This window comes from Oncorhynchus nerka, linkage group LG18 (genome assembly GCF_034236695.1).
Source record: "Oncorhynchus nerka isolate Pitt River linkage group LG18, Oner_Uvic_2.0, whole genome shotgun sequence".
In the NCBI taxonomy this organism is placed as follows: Eukaryota; Metazoa; Chordata; class Actinopteri; order Salmoniformes; family Salmonidae; genus Oncorhynchus; species Oncorhynchus nerka.
The window spans coordinates 35,649,526-35,669,935 of NC_088413.1; the positions used below are offsets into that span (position 1 = coordinate 35,649,526).

Genomic DNA, 20,410 nt, shown 5'->3' on the forward strand with positions numbered 1-20,410 from the left:
TCGATCACCAAACATTTATGTAAAAAAAAACAACAACAAAGCCTCGCATTCCTATTTAAAAACAAATTGTTTCATGTTTTTGCGGTGGATGCAGTTGATTCCGCAGCCCTGGCGCCAGGACGGCAAAGTGTTCCCATGTTGAACCATTTCATGTGTCTGAAGGTAGAACTCCGCCTACCCGGCATGACCAGAGAGCAAATCGAGTGCACCTATAGGCCTACAGCTGGCCAATCGGATAGCTCAGATCACAGATTCTGCAGTTGCCTTGAGCCATAGACTGTAAAAAGAAGCCTCGAACGCAAAGTAAAATGGATACTGTGAGATTACAAAGCTTTTAAAACCATGACGGGAGAGACTCGAGGAATACAGCGAAGAGCTGCTGTTTGAGTAAGTTCATGTTGAAGTTGTTATTCAGCACTGTCAACACATTTATAAAACCATAAAATGCACATTCTCCCTAATACCACTCACAGTACAACCAGCTGCAATGAATGAGCAGGGTTCTGATAAGCTTGCATTATTATTATTATTATTATTATTATTATTATTATTATAGGCTTGTCTTTTTTTATATTGAGGACTATTTCACTCTCTCTGGTCATTGGAGTAACAACATGAATTGGTGCAGGAGGCAGAAATAATGCAGTGCGACTTGAGTTTTGCCGTCAGCTGGAAGACTGTGTCCCCTTTCTCTCAGCAGAGGGAGGGAGAGAGGAGGAAGGGTGAGATGCAGCCTCACCGCTACTCCCCTCCCTGCCCTCAGACTGACCAACCAACTATGACCAGTGTCCAATCCCTACAATTAAAATGGAAAGAGAAGAACAACAATGGCAGGGCAATACAAACAGCCAATATGCAGTGTTAATGTACTGGGCCTATAGCCTACTGCACAAAGCTGTTTTTAGTTGGTTAATGTTGCATAGGCTTATGTTTTTGCCCCGTGAAAAAATAAAATCATCTGTCCTGTAGATCTCAGCTTGCATTTGTACTCAAAGCGATCTTGACTCGAAGGTTGGTGACCACCGCTTTAGCTACATCTTAACTATACATAACTTAAATGAATTTTACCACAATGATTCAGTAGATCAGGGGTCTCCAACAGGTCGATCGCAAGGTACCAGTAGCTCGTAGCCCACCTATGAGTAGCTCGCTAAACATTTCCCAAAGTACATGCAATTTTCACGTGTTCCATCTTGAACTGTCATAAACAGATCTCACAAGTATCAGACACTGCAAGCTCCCACCTATCTAGTCAACGCAACATTTGACATTATCCCACCCCAGGTTAGCCACTATTGGCTTACAAAGCCAAACCTAACACTATCTGCCAATGAATTTCCAGCAATATTGCCCATTTTTGTCTGTGTGGTGCAGGTGTTTGTCTATCACTCCGTGTGTAGCCAGTAGTGATGAGTCGTTTGTTCACAAACTGCTCCTTTTGAACGGCTCTTTTTTGGCGAACGTCAAATCCCATACGTGAAAGATGTTCATTTGACTCTCTGATTTGCATACTTTTACTATTGTCTTTTGAGCTCCAGACATCTCATCTGCAGATAAATTATAAAAACATTATCCGAAGATTGTTTCTGCACTGAGGAATTACCATCTAGTGAGAAGAGAGCCTCATTGTTTTAGGCTTTTTTGATTGACAATTCTTTCATGGTTGTAGTTCACTTTCTAAGCATCACTGAACCAAGAGCCGTTTGAGAGCCAAATGATCCTGCTCACAGAAAAGACTCGTAATGCCCATCACTAGCGGGCGATGTGATGACTTGATGTCTTGTGTGTTGACAGAAATACTTTTCTCAAAACCTTCTCAATTATGGGCAGAAAGATGAATTCAACTATCTTTCATCGAATCAGATGGCATATTCTTTACAAAACCATCTGATGTTGCCAATTATTTTAATGATTACTTCATTGGCAAAGTGGGCAAACTTAGGCAGGAAATGCCAACAACGAACAGTGAGAAATTGTATTCAGGCATAAAAAATAAAAAAATAATGAAAGAAAAGCAGTACAAGTTTGGATTTTGTGAAGTTAGTGTGGGAGATGTGGGGAAATTATTGTTAACGATCAATAATGACAAACCTCCTGGCATTGACCACTTAGATGGAAAGCTACTGAGGATGGTGGCAGACTCTATAGCCACTCCTATCTGTCATATCTTTAATCTGAGCCTAGAGGAAAGTCTTTGTCCTCAGGCCTGGAGGGAAGCCAAAGTAATTCTGCTACCCAAGAGTGGTAAATTGGCCTTTAATGGTTTTAACAGCAGACCTATAAACTTGCTGCCAGCTCTTAGCAAACTGTTGGGAAAAAATGTGCTTGACCAAATACAATGCTATTTCTCTGTAAACAAATGAACAACAGATGTTCAGCATGCTTATAGAGAAGGGCAGTCAACATGTACTGCACTGACACAAATGACATGATTGGTTGAAATAAATCACTAATAAGAGGATTGTGGGAGCTGTACTGTTAGATTTCAGTGCAGCCTTTGATATTATTGACCTGTTTTTGAAAAAACATACACTACCGTTCAAAAGTTTGGGGTCACTTAGAAATGTCCTTGTTTTTGAAAGATGAGCAAAAAAAATGTGTCCACTAAAATACCATCAAATTGATCAGAAATACAGTGTAGACATTGTTAATGTTGTAAATGACTATTGTAGCTGGAAACGGCAGATTTTTAATGGAATATCTACATCGGGGTACAGAGGCCCATTATCAGCAACCATCACTCCTGTGTTCCAATGGCATGTTGTGTTAGCTAATCCAAGTTGATCATTTTAAAAGGCTAATTGATCATTAGAAAACCCTTTTGCAATTATGTTAGCACAGCTGAAAACTGTTATGATTTAAAGAAGCAATAAAACTGGCCATCTTTAGACTAGTTAAGTATCTGGAGCATCAGCATTTGTGGGTTCGATTACAGGCTTAAAATGGCTAGAAGCAAAGCACTTCTGAAACTCGTCAGTCTATTCTTGTTCTGAGAGATCAAGGCTATTCCATGCAAGAAATTGCCAAGAAACTCAAGATCTCGTACAACGCTGTGTACTACTCCCTACACCAGAACAGCGCAAACTGTCTCTAATCAGAATAGAAAGAGTGGGAGGCCCCGGTGCACAATGGAGCAAGAGGACAAGTACATTTGAGTGTTTAGTTTGAGAAACAGACGCCTCACAAGTCCTCAACTGGTAGCTTCATTAAATAGTACCCGTAAAACACCAGTCTCAACGTCAACAGTGAAGAGGTGACTCCGGGATGCTGGCCTTCTAGGCAGAGTTGCAAAGAAAAAGCCATATCTCAGACTGGCCAATAAAAATAAAATATTAAGATGGGCAAAAGAACACAGACACTGGACAGGGGAACTCTGCCTAGAAGGCCAGCATCATGACCCTCCAGCATGACAATGCCACCAGCCATTACTGCTCGTTCTGTGTGTGATTTCCTGCAAGACAGGAATGTCAGTGTTCTGCCATGGCCAGCAAAGAGCTCGGATCTCAATCCCATTGAGCACGTCTGGGACCTGCTGTTCCATTTCTGACTTGTCAAAACTATAGTTTGTCAACAAGAAATTCGTGGAGTGGTTTGAAAAACTAGTTTTAATGACTCCAACCTAAGTGTATGTAAACTTCCGACTTCACCTGTAAGAAATGCCAATAATGTCCTAAACTCTCTTTCGCTGTTTCTTTCAGGGCCAAAGGTTCATGGTGAGGCAGAAGTAACGGTGACGAGGAACAAATCTACAACCTAAGAAGATTCTGAATCTGCGGGTTTGTGTGTGTCAGACTGTCAGTATGTGTGATGGCGTGAATGGCCTTTGGTCTAATTCTCGCCTCCCTCAGACATCCGTCTTCCTTCTCGCCCTCATCTAACTCTCACCACCACCATTTTTGTACCATGAGAGGACCCGCCCAGTACTCCGTGAGTAGTACGCCCGCGGCGTGTCTTCGCCGCTGTGCCGCGTGAGGGGCCCCCCGCCGGCCTTTCGCGGAATGGCTTCTTTGGACCTGCCCTACCGCTGTCCTCGTTGCGGGGAGCACAAACGCTTCCGGTCGCTGTCCTCCCTCCGCGCCCACCTGGAGTACAGCCATACCTACGAGACGCTCTACGTGCTCTCCAAGTCCAACAGCGTGTGTGACGCCGCTGCACTACTCCCCCTGGTGGCTGACGGAGACCTTCTCCTCGCTCCTTCTGCCCCCGGCGGCAACCGCAGCAACAACAACGACCCCTTCGACGGACTTCAACTCCGGTCTTCCGCCTTCAGGGACTTTAAGGAGCGTCGCTTCCCGTGCCGCGAGCTTCCCTGTCCCGACGACCTCGGCGGTTTGTCCACAACGTCCAACGCCGCGGCTCTCTACATCCCCAATGTAGAGTTCCCCCTGGGGGAGATCTTTGTGAAGAAAGCCATGAGTGCAGCCGGTGACCATCACGGTTCCCACAGCAACCAAAGCACGGCCGTGGCGGTGGCGGCGAATGTGGCGGCGAGCGCAGTGGAGGCGGCCTATGAGGAGGGTCTGGCCAGGCTGAAGGCAAGGGCCTTTGAGCGTCTGGAGCTGGACGAGAGGCTGGAGAAACTCTCAGAGGAGGTAATGGTAATCATCTACGTTTATTTATTTCAGTTTTTCCCTAACCTCTCCTTGAGTACCCCGAGCTATTCCACTTATTCAATGTATAATATATACCAGTACTACCACACCTAATTCCCCACTAAGCTCATTAATTGAATCAGGCTTGTTCTAGAATGCTAATATGTGGAATACTAATATGAGAATACTCAAGAAGAGGTTTGGGAAACACTGATTTATTTCATTTCTTCCCATCACTACCCTTCTTTGGAAGAGAAAAGTAAAAAAAAATATATATATATATTTATTGGTATTTTCTCCCCTTTTTTCAGAATATTTTTTTTCTTCTGTATTTTACATATGTACCAACAAACTCAAATAAAAAGTACTTCCCATCACCACCACTGGACTGGAACCAAAATCCCTCCTCCATTGCAGGTGGAGCAGAAGATAGCTGCACGCGTGGGCCGGCTGCAGACAGAGCTGGAGAGGAAGAGTGGCGAGCTGGAGCGGGCCAAGCATGAGAGCGAGCGGCTGGGCCAGGAGAAACAGGACCTGGAGGACAAGGCGTCGGAGCTCTCCCGTCAGGTGGATGTTTCGGTGGAGATGCTGGCCAACCTCAAGCAGGACCTGGTCAGCAAGGAGGAGGAGCTCACCCACAAACAACAGTGAGTCAGACAATATGGCGGTTTACCTTTACTGTGTAGGCCTTTTGTAGCTGTACTGTTGCTACCAGTAGGATAGGGGTGTGCCAATCTGGCCATACTTGTAATCGTATCCGTAAATTGGCAGTTGATAGTTGGATCAGATGATACTCGTGATTGTGAAAAACAAAATAGTTTTTATATGCCTAAGTTGATGTTGGCAAAATACCTCATCTCCCTGCAGGTTTATAGACCAAAAAGGCTGGTGTGTGTGTTGTAGTGGAAATTTCCTGTATTACCAAATCATGAGAGCAAACCACACACAAGTCAGAGTTATCATTAAGTCCATCTTTAATTATATGAACTTCATCACAACCCTGTGACTCTCAGATTAATTCAGTGTCTATAAATGAATTCTCTGAGAGTGCTTACACATTGCAACTGAGATCCTTTATAGCAAAGACACACATAGCCAGACAGCATTGGCTATAAATTATTGTTCAGCTTTGTCTCTCCTAAACTATGTTCTTATCTCGCTCTTGGTACCATTCAGGACCAAAAACAAGCATATATCAAATACACCCTCCTGGAGAAGATCACAGAGACACAGTGACTGGCACACAGACATTGTGGAGCCAAGAGAAAATTGGTTCCCCCTCAATCATCCCTTCACATGGTTTAAAAAATATGTTTACATATGAAGACAAGCTTGACCTCTCCCCTCTCTGCGGCCCAAGTAACTGACCCCAGGACAGAGAAAGGATAACTGCAAATGGCCACCACTATAGTACAACAAGATACATTCTAAATGAGAAGTAACTCACAAGCATATAATGAAAATAAAACATCTTATCTATGTTACCCAACTATTCTGATTAATCCCCAACAGTGTGTGTGTGTGTGTGTGTGTGTGTGTGTGTGCGCGTGTGTGTGTGTGTGTGTCCCTCAACTTGCAGCAGGCCGGGCAGAAAAGTTTGCTGTTACTCAGTCAGAATGTGCAATGGGTGGTTCATATTTTCTCCCTACCCTCGGCCTGCTTGTTAGATATTACGCTTGCTAGCTAGCAAACATCCTCACCATTTGATGTGTCATAGTAGTAGGCGAACAGGAGGCAGCAGCGATCTAAAGGATCAGACCGAAAACAACATGCAAGTGAAGCCTGTGGACAGAGAAATACAAGCTTCACTCTATCGAATCAGTGCAGCAGGATCAACGTACAGCCCCGCCTTTCTGTTTACAGACAGGAGAACTAGCCAGTTGAGTTATTTTAGACCGCATAGCACCGTGCACTTGATTGAAAGTTGGGCGCTGCCACCCAGATTTAAAAGATAAAAAATACTTTGATCATAGGAAAATTGCCTATATCTGTTAAGATGCTTGTTTTCTCCGACTACTCGGCACACCCCTACGGGCTTACCCACAAACAGTGAGTCTGATGATAGAGGTCTACTGTTGCTTTACTGTTAGCAGTATGAGCTCACCCACAAACAGTGAGTCTGATGATAGAGGCCTACTCTAAACCTTTCATGTATATACCTACAGTAGCTCTTTACTGTTGCAAGTGAGTCAGACCACATACTGTACAGGTTTAGCTTTACGGTGTATTCTTAGTGGCTGTGATATCCACGTGTGAGTTTGTGTTTATCTGGACCCTTGTGGATAAGTGAGCCAATATACAGAAGCTGTTGCTAGTGCCACATACCGAGAAGGTTTGGACCCTGGCTTTCCTGCCAAACAGTCAGGAGGCATCGCATTGTTTGACTTTAATTTTGTGATGTTTGTGTCCATAACTCCATGTGTGAATGTGTGTTTGCCTGGACCCTTGTGGATAACTCACAGATGATGATGGCTGCTGGGTGCTTTGGTCTCTCTGCCCATTCACACAGTTGTCCACAGCTGTGTCAGTGTTACTGATGCATGGCTGAACTCTGAGGGTAAACCGAACAGTGACCCCGACATGGATGGTATGACGCTCTCTCTTACCCTCCTTTCTCTTTCACTCTCCTTCTCTTTCTCTTACCCTCCTCTCTCTCTCTCTCCCCCTCTGGCTCTGTCTGTCCACACATGCTCTCTCTTACCTCTCTCTCTCTCTCTCTCTCTCTCTCTCTCTCTCCCTCTCTCTCTCTGTCCGTCAACACACACTCTCTCTTACCCTCCTCTCTCTCTCTCTCTCTCCCCTCTGGCTCTCTCTGTCTGTCAACACACACTCTCTCTTACCCTCCTCTCTCTCTCTCTCTCTCTCTCTCTCCCCCTCTGGCTCTCTCTGTCCGTCCACACGCTCTCTCTCACCCCTCTCTCTCTCTCTCTCTCTCTGTCCGTCCACACACGCTCTCTCTTACCCTCCTTTCTCTCTCTCTCTCTCTCTTCCGTCCACACACGCTCTCTCTTACCCTCTCTCTCTCCCCCTCTGGCTCTGTCTGTCCAACACATGCTCTCTCTTACCCTCCTCTCTCTCTCTCTCTCTCTCTCTCTCCCCCTGGCTCTCTCTGTCCGTCCACACACGCTCTCTCTTACCCTCTCTCTCTCTCCCCTCTCTGGCTCTCTCTGTCCGTCTATGCTCTCTCTTACCCTCCTCTCTCTTCCCCTCTCTCTCTCTCTCTCTCTCTCTCTCCGTCCACCCTCTGGCTCTCTCTGTCTCTCTCTCTCTCTCTCTCTCTCTCTCCCCTCTGGCTCTCTCTGTCCGTCCACATATGCTCTCTCTTACCCTCCTCTCTCTCTCTCTCTCTGTCCCCACTGGCTCTCTCTGTCTGTCCACACTCTCTCTCTCTCTCTCTCTCTGGCTCTCTCTGTCCGTCCACATATGCTCTCTCTTACCTCTCTCTCTCTCTCTCCCCTGGCTCTCTCTGTCCGTCACACACACTCTCTCTCTCTCTCTCCCCTCTGGCTCTCTCTGTCCATCCACATATGCTCTCTCTTACCCTCCCTCTCTCTCTGTCCGTCAACACACCCTCTCTTCTCCCTCTCTCTCTCTCTCTCTCTCTGGCTCTCTCTGTCCGTCCACATATGCTCTCTCTTACCCTCCCTCTCTCTCTCTCTCCTCCCTCCCCCTGGCTCTCTCTGTCCGTCAACACACTCTCTCTCTCTCTCTCTCTCTCTCTCTGGCTCTCTCTGTCCGTCCACATATGCTCTCTCTTACCCTCCCCTCTCTCTTCCCCCTCTCTCTCTCTCTCTGGCTCTCTCTCTCTGTCCACACACACTCTCTCTCTCCCTCCCTCTCTCTCTCTCTCTCTCTCTCCCCCTCTGGCTCTCTCTGTCCATCCACATATGCTCTCTCTTACCCTCCTCCCTCTGGCTCTCTCTGTCCGTCCACACATGCTCTCTCTTACCCTCCTCTCTCTCTCTCTCTCTCTCTCTCTGGCTCTCTCTGTCTGTCCACATATGCTCTCTCTTACCCCCCTCTCTCTCCCCTCCCCCCCCCCGGCTCTCTCTGTCCGTCCACACACGCTCTCTCTCTCTCCCCTCTGGCTCTCTCTGTCCATCCACATATGCTCTCTCTTACCCTCCTCTCTCTCTCTCTCTCTGTCCGTCAACACACACTCTCTCTTACCCTCCTCTCTCTCTCTCTCTCTCTCTGGCTCTCTCTGTCTGTCCACATATGCTCTCTCTTACCCTCCCCTCTCTCTTTCCCCCTCCCTCTCCCCCTCTCTCTCTGTCCGTCCACACACGCTCTCTCTCTCTCCCTCTCCCTCTCTCTCTCTCTCTCTCTCTCCCCCTCTGGCTCTCTCTGTCCGTCCACATATGCTCTCTCTTACCCTCCTCTCTCTCTCTCTCTCTGTCCGTCTGTCCACACACTCTCTCTTACCCTCCCCTCTCTCTCTCTCTCTCTCTGGCTCTCTCTGTCCGTCCACACACTCTCTCTCTCTCTCTCTCCCTCTCTGGCTCTCTCTGTCCGTCCACATATGCTCTCTCTTACCCTCCCTCTCTCTCTCCCCTCCTCTCAACACACACTCTCTCTCTCCGTCCACTCACTCTCTCTCTCTCTCTCTCTCTCTCTCTCTCTCTCTCCCCTCTGGCTCTCTCTGTCCGTCCACATATCCTCTCTCTTACCCTCCTCCTCTCTCTCTCTGTCCGTCCACACACGCTCTCTTACCCTCTCTCTCTCTCTCTCTCCTCTCTCTGGCTCTCTCTGTCCGTCCACATATGCTCTCTCTTACCCTCCCCTCTCTCTCTCTCCCCCTGGCTCTCTCTGTCTGTCCACACACGCTCTCTCTCTCTCTCCCCTCTGGCTCTCTCTGTCCATCCACATATGCTCTCCCCCTCTCTCTCTGTCCGTCAACACACACTCTCTCTACCCTCCTCTCTCTCTCTCTCTCTCTGGCTCTCTCTGTCCGTCCACATATGCTCTCTCTTACCCTCCCCCTCTCTCTCCCCCTCCCTCTCCGGCTCTCTCTGTCCGTCAACACACACTCTCTCTTACTCCTCTCTCTCTCTCTCTCTCTCTCTGGCTCTCTCTGTCCGTCCACATATGCTCTCTCTTACCCTCCCCTCTCTCTTTCCCCTCCCTCTCTCTCTCTCTCTCCTCTCTCTCTGTCCGTCCACACACACGCTCTCTCTCTCTCCCTCTCGCTCTCTCTCTCTCCTCTCTCTCTCCCCTCTGGCTCTCTCTGTCCGTCCACATATGCTCTCTCTTACCCTCCTCTCTCTCTCTCTCTCTGTCCGTCAACACACACTCTCTCTTACCCTCCTCTCTCTCTCTCTCTCTCTCTCTCTCTGGCTCTCTCTGTCTGTCCACATATGCTCTCTCTTACCCTCCCTCTCTCTCTCCCCCCCCGGCTCTCTCTGTCCGTCCACACACGCTCTCTCTCTCTCTCTCCCCCTCTGGCTCTCTCTGTCCATCCACATATGCTCTCTCTTACCCTCCTCTCTCTCTCTCTCTCTCTGTCCGTCAACACACACTCTCTCTTACCCTCCTCTCTCTCTCTCTCTCTCTCTCTCTCTGGCTCTCTCTGTCTGTCCACATATGCTCTCTCTTACCCTCCCCCTCTCTCTCCCCTCCCTCTCTCCTCCCCCCGGCTCTCTCTGTCCGTCCACACACGCTCTCTCTCTCCTCTCTCTCTCCCCCTCTGGCTCTCTCTGTCCGTCCACATATGCTCTCTCTCTTACCCTCCTCTCTCTCCCCCCCTCTGGCTCTCTCTGTCCGTCCACACACGCTCTCTCTCTTTTGATGGTGTGATTCTCTCTGGACGTCCAGTCCTCCAGATGTGGCCTTGCTGCCGTCTCCATAACTCTGTGCCTGAAGCGTGCCTATTGACCGCTGTCTCCATGTCACTCAGTGCCTCAGCATGCTCATTGGCCAGTCAGGCTGAAGGGTGGCTTGGACAGCAACATCTGGCCAATAGGAGACAATCTGGACCAGTATCACATAGGCTCAAACCACCTGGCCTACTGTGTTTGGGGCAGCTTCAACAAGGCATAGTCATTACACTTAATTCAGTCAGGGGGCGAATGGGGAATATGAGAATAGCTGGCACACTTTATTGTGGTGGTTCAGTTTAGGGTTTGTTTGCGAGTAAGATTTTCTCACTTAGATGGATTACATCCTCACTCATCGGGTGTTCTATAATGATTTATAGTTTATAAAACATACGAATGAGCTTGTTAAACTAAGATTTAACGTGGGCTATTTTTGCAGACACAGAGATTGTCTCTTAAGTCGTCAGGAAGCAGATTGTGAAGTCAACCTTTCAACCTGTTCTTAATTAGGGTGGAACTATTTATCAAAGTACAGTTGCCTCTACTTTTAAACCTCCCCCGGATGTCGTTTTTCATAGCGCCCTTTGTTTTGTCACAGGAGACCGTTTTTATTACTCATCACTCTATTCTTTACCAAAAGGTTGGCTGTGCTTCTTTTGAAGTTACGCAGATCACATCATTACGCTCTTTTTGTTCACAAGCTTCCCGACTTACCTAACTTCACTGTTAAGATTTAAAATGACAAGTTAACCAAACGTGTGAACGGGTTTGATAACACCTTTGGTGTCTACAGAGAGTTAAGTAAGTCAGCCTTCACTTTTTCTTGCTACATATTTATTAGGTTCTTATTTTTCCCATATTCCAGACGAATTGGTAGAATGCTCGTACGCTTTGGTCAGTGCTTCCATGGCTTTATTCAACTCTGGTAGCTCTATATTACAGGGAGAAACTGGTCCGTTTGTCGCCATATCAATAGTTGTTGTCCCCTAAACACTCCCGACCGTGTTCAGGGTATTTTAGATTTCTTCACTCCCGTCTATAATACACACCTTTTTATGAAGTATTTTCTAAGATGGCACTACACACTTCCCCAGATTATAATGAATTGGTCACGGGACTTAATATTTTGTATTAGAACCGATACTATAGTGTCTGCGAATTTATTACTGGAAAATACAGACAGGACGTTATGTCCATTTCCAGTACTTCCTCAAATATCACTATTATTGATAACCCACCTCATCTCTCATCGCGCCCTTTCCCCATTGGGCATAAAGCAACCTCTCTCCGTATTGATGCTGCTACTACACGTAAATCAAACAGTGTTCGAATATCCTATCTTTTTGTTTTTGTTTTTTTAACTCACCATCTTCTAGAACTCTCGTCTTAAACCAAAACGTCACTGCAACTGGGACTTTTGTCCTTTTTCCAGATCTCGCAGGGGAATATCCTCACTAGGGACCTATCCTATATGGAACCTACCCTTCACTTATATTAGATATAGGAACTAGCCTACCTTGTTCGTTGCCAGCTCTGCTCCACTGATCTGGATTCTATGGTTTGACTATAAATCGCTATAAATCGTGGTGAATCCTGCCGACAACGCCATCTGTTAGGTTCTTATTTTTCAGAGTAAATAACTCAAGGACACTAGATAAGCTTTAACCAAGTTTAATTCTTCCCAAAGGTTCTGTACAGCTGTAATTCAAACAACCCAATATTTCTCCCATCACAGATATATATATATATATATGGTTCTACAGGAAAAGAGTAACAGGATACTAAATCCGTATTACTCCCTTCAGGGGATCTCCTGACCTCAACCACTCCTTCACCTAATCCACAGATATCCATCTGTCTCCCCTATATCAACACTTAACTCTCCTCTCCTCCATCAAACATATTCCAAAGCCTTCTGGCTTTTTACAGAGAACCCTTAACTTCTGACATTAAACCCATTCTCTTTCCACTCTTCCTATTCAAGGCTTCTTCTTCTCTATCATTTATTTAATATCTCAATGTTCAAAATGTCGAATTCAACAACATGTTTGGAATGATCTCCAAAATACATGTTGAATAGATACTTTAGTGTCCCTAGGGCAGTTCAGGCAGTGAACAGAGATTTCTTATCATGAAGAACGTTTTTTGTTGATGGTTTTGGGTGTATTTATGTTTCTCCAATATGTGTTGCCTTGTATTTGTTTTATATTGTATTTGATTGTTGGTGTATTTTTATGAAATTGTACATGCAAGGCTCCCTCGTAAGAGACACCGGTCTCAATGGTGACTCCCTGATTTTAAATGAAGGTAAATGAAAAGGATTGGTACTGTAAGTTTAGCTCAGCTAGCATTAGTGATGCATTGGACCGTTAATAAGAAGAGGCACATAGAGCATCACTGGCTGCGATCCCCGTACAGGGATCAACATCAGGGGATTTGTTTTTGCTGGGAGTATTGACCGAAGTCAACTGATTTGAAGACAAAGAGCAATTACTTCCTTACGCACCAATAATTTTAGCGAAGCTTCATTGATTGACTGTATTTCTGCCCAATGACCACTGATCTTCTTGAAATCTTGCTGGGTAGATAGCCAATGAGCTGAGGTAAACGCCAGTATGTAATGAAATATGTATGTATGTATGTATGTGTGTATATATATATATATATACATACATACATACATACATACATTTCATTGCAAAATATATATATATTTATATTTCATAAAACGGCATTAGCACTTACTCGTCCAGAAGTACGTCCTGTCCTTGCAGAAACAGCTCCTCAGCTCCTGTTTGAATCATAACACTCAAAGATTCCTCAAACAAAAAAATCTGTCTCACTTTCCCGATCAATCTCTTTTATATCTGTATACTTAGACTTCGCTTGGACTTCGCCATGATGTCTTCAATGAAATCGTTGAAAATACAACTTTCTAAAATACTGCTGTGCGTAACAAGCGTCACAGCAACTCCTCTGATAGTCAAGGCGAGAATGGAGTTCGTTACGCTTGCGATTACAAACAAGGAATGGTGGTCCAACCCAAAACCATTACATACTGGCGTTTACCTCAGCTCATTGGCTATCTACCCAGCAAGATTTCAAGAAGATCAGTGGTCATTGGGCAGAAATACAGTCAATCAATGAAGCTTCGCTAAAATTATTGGTGCGCAAGGAAGTAATTGCTCGTTTTCTTCAAATCAGTTCACTTCGGTCAATACTCCCAGCAAAAAAAAGTTATCAGTCTGAAACTTTGCACACCTACAGTTGCCCTCTTGTGTTATCCATCAAAATTATCTCCAGCATCCTATCTGACTGTGTGGCTATTCTAGTACATGTGAAAGATGATGCTACAACAATAAAAAACAGAAAACGTATGTTCTTTCTTTCTCTTTTCTTCCACCAGATCTACTGTGTTATATTCTCCTACATTCAATTAACATTTCCACACACTTCAGAATATTTCCATTCAAATGATACCAAGAATATGCATATCCTTGCTTCTGGGGCTGAGCTACAGGCAGTTAGATTAGGTTATGTCTTCAGGTGGAAATTGAGAACAAGGGATGCAGCCATAAGAGGTTTTAAAGCAACCCCTTCCTCTTTCTGTCAGTCCTTATCCTTACCACTCCCTCCCTCCTCTGACTCAGAAGTTAGTCTGCTTATCAGTGTAGGATGTTAAAGCAACCCCTTCCTCTTTCTGTCTGTCCTTATCCTTACCACTCCCTCCCTCCTCTGACTCAGCATTTAGTCTGCTTATCAGTGTAGGATGTTAAAGCAACCCCTTCCTCTTTCTGTCTGTCCTTATCCTTACCACCCCCTCCCTCCTCTGACTCAGCATTTAGTCTGCTTATCAGTGTAGGATGTTAAAGCAACCCCTTCCTCTTTCTGTCTGTCCTCATCCTTACCACCCCCTCCCTCCTCTGACTCAGCAGTTAGTCTGCTTATCAGTGTAGGATGTTAAAGCAACCCCTTCCTCTTTCTGTCTGTCCTCATCCTTACCACCCCCCTCCCTCCTCTGACTCAGCAGTTAGTCTGCTTATCAGTGTAGGATGTTAAAGCAACCCCTTCCTCTTTCTGTCTGTCCTTATCCTTACCACCCCCCTCCCTCCTCTGACTCAGCAGTTAGTCTGCTTATCAGTGTATGATGTTAAAGCAACCCCTTCCTCTTTCTGTCTGTCCTTATCCTTACCACTCCCTCCCTCCTCTGACTCAGCAGTTAGTCTGCTAATCAGTGTAGGATGTTAAAGCAACCCCTTCCTCTTTCTGTCTGTCCTTATCCTTACCACTTCCTCCTCTGACTCAGCAGTTAGTCTGCTTATCAGTGTAGGATGTTAAAGCAACCCCTTCCTCTTTCTGTCTGTCCTTATCCTTACCACTCCCTCCCTCCTCTGACTCAGCAGTTAGTCTGCTTATCAGTGTAGGATGTTAAAGCAACCCCTTCCTCTTTCTGTCTGTCTGTCCTTATCCTTACCACTCCCTCCCTCCTCTGACTCAGCAGTTAGTCTGCTTATCAGTGTAGGATGTTAAAGCAACCCCTTCCTCTTTCTGTCTGTCTGTCCTTATCCTTACCACTTCCTCCTCTGACTCAGCAGTTAGTCTGTTTATCAGTGTAGGATGTTAAAGCAACCCCTTCCTCTTTCTGTCTGTCCTTATCCTTACCACTTCCTCCTCTGACTCAGCATTTAGTCTGCTTATCAGTGTAGGATGTTAAAGCAACCCCTTCCTCTTTCTGTCTGTCTGTCCTTATCCTTACCACTCCCTCCCTCCTCTGACTCAGCAGTTAGTCTGCTTATCAGTGTAGGATGTTAAAGCAACCCCTTCCTCTTTCTGTCTGTCCTTATCCTTACCACCCCCTCCCTCCTCTGACTCAGCAGTTAGTCTGCTTATCAGTGTAGGATGTTAAAGCAACCCCTTCCTCTTTCTGTCTGTCCTTATCCTTACCACTCCCTCCCTCCTCTGACTCAGCAGTTAGTCTGCTTATCAGTGTAGGATGTTAAAGCAACCCCTTCCTCTTTCTGTCTGTCTGTCCTTATCCTTACCACTCCCTCCCTCCTCTGACTCAGCAGTTAGTCTGCTTATCAGTGTAGGATGTTAAAGCAACCCCTTCCTCTTTCTGTCTGTCCTTATCCTTACCACTTCCTCCTCTGACTCAGCATTTAGTCTGCTTATCAGGGCTAGATAATATGTTGGCTGTCTGGACGGACGGATAGATAGATACTGTCCAGAGCAAGGCCTGGGATGTCATCATGGCCACATTACTGCCATAGCACCAGACATACCAATAAGCACATGCACACAGTGTGCACACAGCTTTAATGTGGGGACCAAACAATTGATTCTCATTCAAAATCCTATTTTCCTGAAACCTAACCCCTAAGCCTAAAATAGCCTTTTTCCTTTTGGGGACTGGCGACATGTCTCCACTTGTCCGAATGTTCCTTATTTTACTATCCTTGTGAGGGTTTCTGGTCCATTTGGGATGCATCCATTGGCTCTCCTTGCTTGGAAGAAAAGCTGGGAACTCAACAGTGAGGTCTTTCTGACTGAAATGTAGGCTAGCTGCAGAGATGGAAAAAGCGTATCACAGACTGAATGTTCAGAGTAAGCCGCAAAGATGACTCAGCAGTGTGGCTGACCACGGCTAAAAGATGGCCGCTGCTTCTTCCCAGCGTGATGGGAGGTGTACAAGTTGTCGTAATAAATTATCATTTTAGTGTATTGGAAATGTTGCTTTTGCACGTGGTTTCCACATAAAATAATCAAATATATGGGCCTAATATAAGTGTTGTTATTAGATCTCCTTGTCAAGGGAAGGTATCATTTTCTAGCAACCACGAATGCTATGGTTATATTCAATCAAAACTCAACCATTATAGAATAGGCAAGCAGAGCAACAACCTCTTTAGTTCCTCAACACAGTCAGCCACTATAGGCCTAAAATAGGGTATTTTAGACTCATCTGCGATAACATAAACCCTTTCAGGGTTACGCAACTACAGTTTTGCCTCAGGACAAAAATGGAATGTGATATGTAGTTAAGCTAAGCCATCCCAGTAATTTCAATGTTTCATCATGGTTCTAATAGTGTGTGTGTGCGTGCGCTAATAGACTCACAGATCGGAATTGAAAACCTAGGCATTTTTTTTCTCTTAAGATGCTCCCTGCCATAATTACTATTTACTTATTCATTTTTATATATATATGCGCTTCGCAACTCATTAAGCTAACTCATGGTGCCAGGAAATCAGGAAGAGGGATGTTCTTTTTATAACTCACTATGATCTTATCAAGTAAAGGCAGAAGATTGCCCAAGTCATTTGCATTGTAATGCCAGCGCTGGGCTTTGATTGGGTAAATGAAAGTAGTCCAATAATAGCTTGGGCCTTGTCAGTGTGAGCAGTGACGATTGGCTGTTCATGCAGTGTTTACACATTTGATTGGATGGGAGAGTCATTAATCTATTTTTGCGGTGATCTGACATGAAGGTCAAAAGACATGAGAGGGAAGCCACGGGGGGTTTGTTGTAGTCGTAGATAGCAGGGCAACTAGGGGCTTATTCAGACTGAAGAGCGTTGAAACAATGTCATTTCAAATGACATTACATGTACATAAAACTTTCTATTTACCTTAGCAATGGAATGTCACATGCTGAGAGAGGGGATCGGGGACATAGTGACCTGCTGTTCCAGTTCTACGGGTTAAATGTTTCATGAATATCATCATAGCCTTTAGCCAGTAAACATGCAAACACTCATGAATTTGAGCTGCAAGACAACAGCCAGTGGTGGAGCTACTGCTAACATTTGCTTCATGAAAAAACTTGAGCATGGAAAAGTGTACTTTTACCCTTCTCAGAGGAATGTAAAAGTACAGTAACGTTATCATACGATGTCACTCATATTACACAGAGCTAGCAAGCTAAACCAAAATGTCTGCTTCCTCCTCATACACTACTAACACTAATACTACTACTACTATTACCACTACTACTACAACTACTACCACTACTACTACCACTACTGCTACTACTACTACCACTACTACTACAACTACTACTACCACTACTACCACTAACACTACTACTTCTACTACTACCACTAACACAACTACTACTACCACTACTACTACTACTATTACCACTACTACCACTACTATTACCACTACTACCACTACTATTACCACTACTACTACAACTACTACTACTACTACCACTATTACTACAACTACTACTACCACTACTACTACTACCACTAACACTACTACTTCTACCACTACCACTACTACTACTACTACTACTACTGATAGAACAATGAGACAGATATTTCACCGGCTGTATAAATGGTGGAGAGAGGAAGCCCAGTGGAAGCACATTTGATTTGTCACATGCACTGAATACAAGCTTACAGTGAAAGTCCTTAAACAACAATGCAATTTTAAGAGAAAGTAAGAAATTAAAGTAAGAAATGCTTAAAGAGCAGCAGTAAAATAACAATAGCGAGGCAATTTACAGGGGGTAACGGTGACCGAGTCAATGTGCGGGGACACTGGTTAATTGAGGTAATATGTACATGTAGGTAGAGTTATTAAAGTGACTATGCATAGATAATAACAGAGCGTAGCAGCAACGTAGAAGAGGGGGATGCAATGCAAATAGGTAGTCTAGGTAGCCATTTGATTAGATGTTCAGGAGTCTTATGGCTTGGGGGTAGAAGTTGTTTAAAAGCCTCTTGCACCTAGACGTGGCGCTCCGGTACCTCTTGCCGTGTGGTAGCAGAGAGAGCAGTCTATGACTAGTGTGGCTGGAGTCATTGACCATTTTTAGGGCCTTCCTCTGACACAGCCTGGTATAGAGGTCCTGGATGGCAGGAAGCTTGGCCTCGTGATGTACTGGACCGCACGCACTACACTCTGTAGTGCCTTGCGGTCAAAGGCCGAGCAGTTGCCATACCAGGCAGTGATGCAACCAGTGATGCTCTCGATGTTGCAGCTGTAGAACCTTTTGAAGATCTGAGGACCCATGCCAAGTCTTTTCAGTCTCCTGAGGGGGAATAGGTTTTTGTCGTGCCCTCTTCACGACTGTCTTGGTGTGCTTGGACCATGTTAGTTTGTTGGTGATGTGGACGCCAAGGAACTTGAAGCTGTTAACCTGCTCCACTACAGTCCCGTCAAGGAGAAAGGGGGCGTGCCCGGTCCTCCTTTTCCTGTAGTCCATAATCATCTCCTTCGTCTTGATCACGTTGAGGGAGAGGTTGTTGTCCTTCAACCACACGGTCAGGTCTCTGACCTCCTCCCTATAGGCTGTCTCGTCATTGTCGGTGATCAGGCCTACCACTGTTGTGTCATCTGGAAACTTAATGATGTTGTTGGAGTTGTGCTTGGCCGTGCAGTCATGAGTGAACAGGGAGTACAGGAGCGGACTGAGCACGCATCCCTGAGGGGCCCCCGTGTTGAGGATCAGTGTGGCGGATGTGTTGTTACCTACCCTTACCACCTGGGGGCGGCCCGTCAGGAAGTCCAGGATCCAGTTGCAGAGGGAGGTGTTTAGTCCCAGGGTCCTTAGCTTAGTGATGAGCTTTGAGGGCACTATGGTGTTGAACGCTGAGCTGTAGTCAATGAATAGCATTCTCACATAGGTGTTCCTTTTGTCCAGGTGGGAAAGAGCAGTGTGGAGTGCAATAGAGATGGCATCATCTGTGGATCTGTTGGGGTGGTACGCAAGTTGGAGTGGGTCTAGGGTTTCTGGGATGATGGTGTTGATGTGAGCCATCACCAGCCTTCCAAAGCACTTCATTACATTTACATTACATTTACATTACATTACACTTCATGGCTATAGATGTGAGTGCTACAGGTCGGTAGTCATTTAGACAGGTTACCTTAGTGTTCTTGGGCACAGGGACTATGGTGGTCTGCTTGAAACATGTTGATATTACAGACTCAGAAAGGGAGATGTTGAAAATGTGAAGACACTTGCCAGTTGGTCAGTACACGTCCTGATAATCTGTCTGGCTCTGCGGCCTTGTGAATGTTGATGTGTTTAATGGTCTTACTCACATTGGCTGCGGAGAGCGTGATCACACAGTCGTCCAGAACAGCTGGTGCTCTCATGCATGCTTCCGTGTTACTTGCCTCGATGCAAGCATATAAGTTATTTAGCTTGTCTGGTAGGCTTGTGTCACTGGGCAGCTCTCGGCTGTGCTTCCCTTTGTAGTCTGTAATAGTTTGCAAGCCCTGCCACACCCGACGAGTGTTGGAGCCGGTGTAGTACGATTGGACCTTAGTCCTGTATTGATGCTTTGCCTGTTTGATGGTACGTTGGAGGGCATAGCGGGATTTCTTATAAGCCTCTGGGTTAGAGTCCCGCTCCTTGAAAACAGCAGCTCTACCCTTTAGCTCAGTGCTGATGTTGCCTGTAATCCATGGCTTCTGGTTGGGGTATGTAGTAGAGGTCGACTGATTTGTCAACGCCGATACCGATTATTGGAGGACCAAAAAAAGCTGATACCGATTAATTGGCCAATTTTGTTGTTTTTTTTGTTGTTGTAATAATGACAATTACAACAATACTGAATTAACACTTATTTTAACTTAATATAATACATCAATAAAATATATTTAGCCTCAAATAAATAAATAAACATGTTCAATTTGGTTTAAATAATGCAAAAACAAAGTGTTGGAGAAGAAAGTAAAAGTGCAATATGTGCCATGCAAGAAAGCTAACATTTAAGTTCCTTGCTCAGAACATGAGAACATATGAAAGCTGGTGGTTCCTTTTAACATGAGTCTTCAATATTCCCAGGTAAGAAGTTTTAGGTCGTAGTTATTATAGAAATTATAGGACTATTTCTCTATACGATTTGTATTTAAATACGTTTGACTATTGGATGTTCTTATAGGCACTTTAGTATTGCCAGTGTATCAGTATAGCTTCCGTCCCTCTCCTCGCTCCTACCTGGGCTTGAACCAGGAACACATCGACAACAGCCACCCTCGAAG

General features: G+C 45.3%; 1 protein-coding gene across 1 annotated transcript in view; it reads left to right on the forward strand.

Moving 5' to 3' along the window:
* The first annotated feature begins 3,721 nt into the window (after window positions 1-3,721).
* LOC115145833 (F-box only protein 41-like) overlaps window positions 3,722-20,410 on the forward strand; it is a 73,122-nt gene continuing 56,433 nt past the window's right edge. Inside the window, exons 1-2 of the mRNA XM_029687385.2 lie at window positions 3,722-4,592; window positions 5,010-5,239. Coding sequence (XP_029543245.1) covers window positions 3,999-4,592; window positions 5,010-5,239 — 824 coding nt within the window. The 5' untranslated portion in view covers window positions 3,722-3,998. The remainder of the gene's footprint in view (window positions 4,593-5,009; window positions 5,240-20,410) is intronic.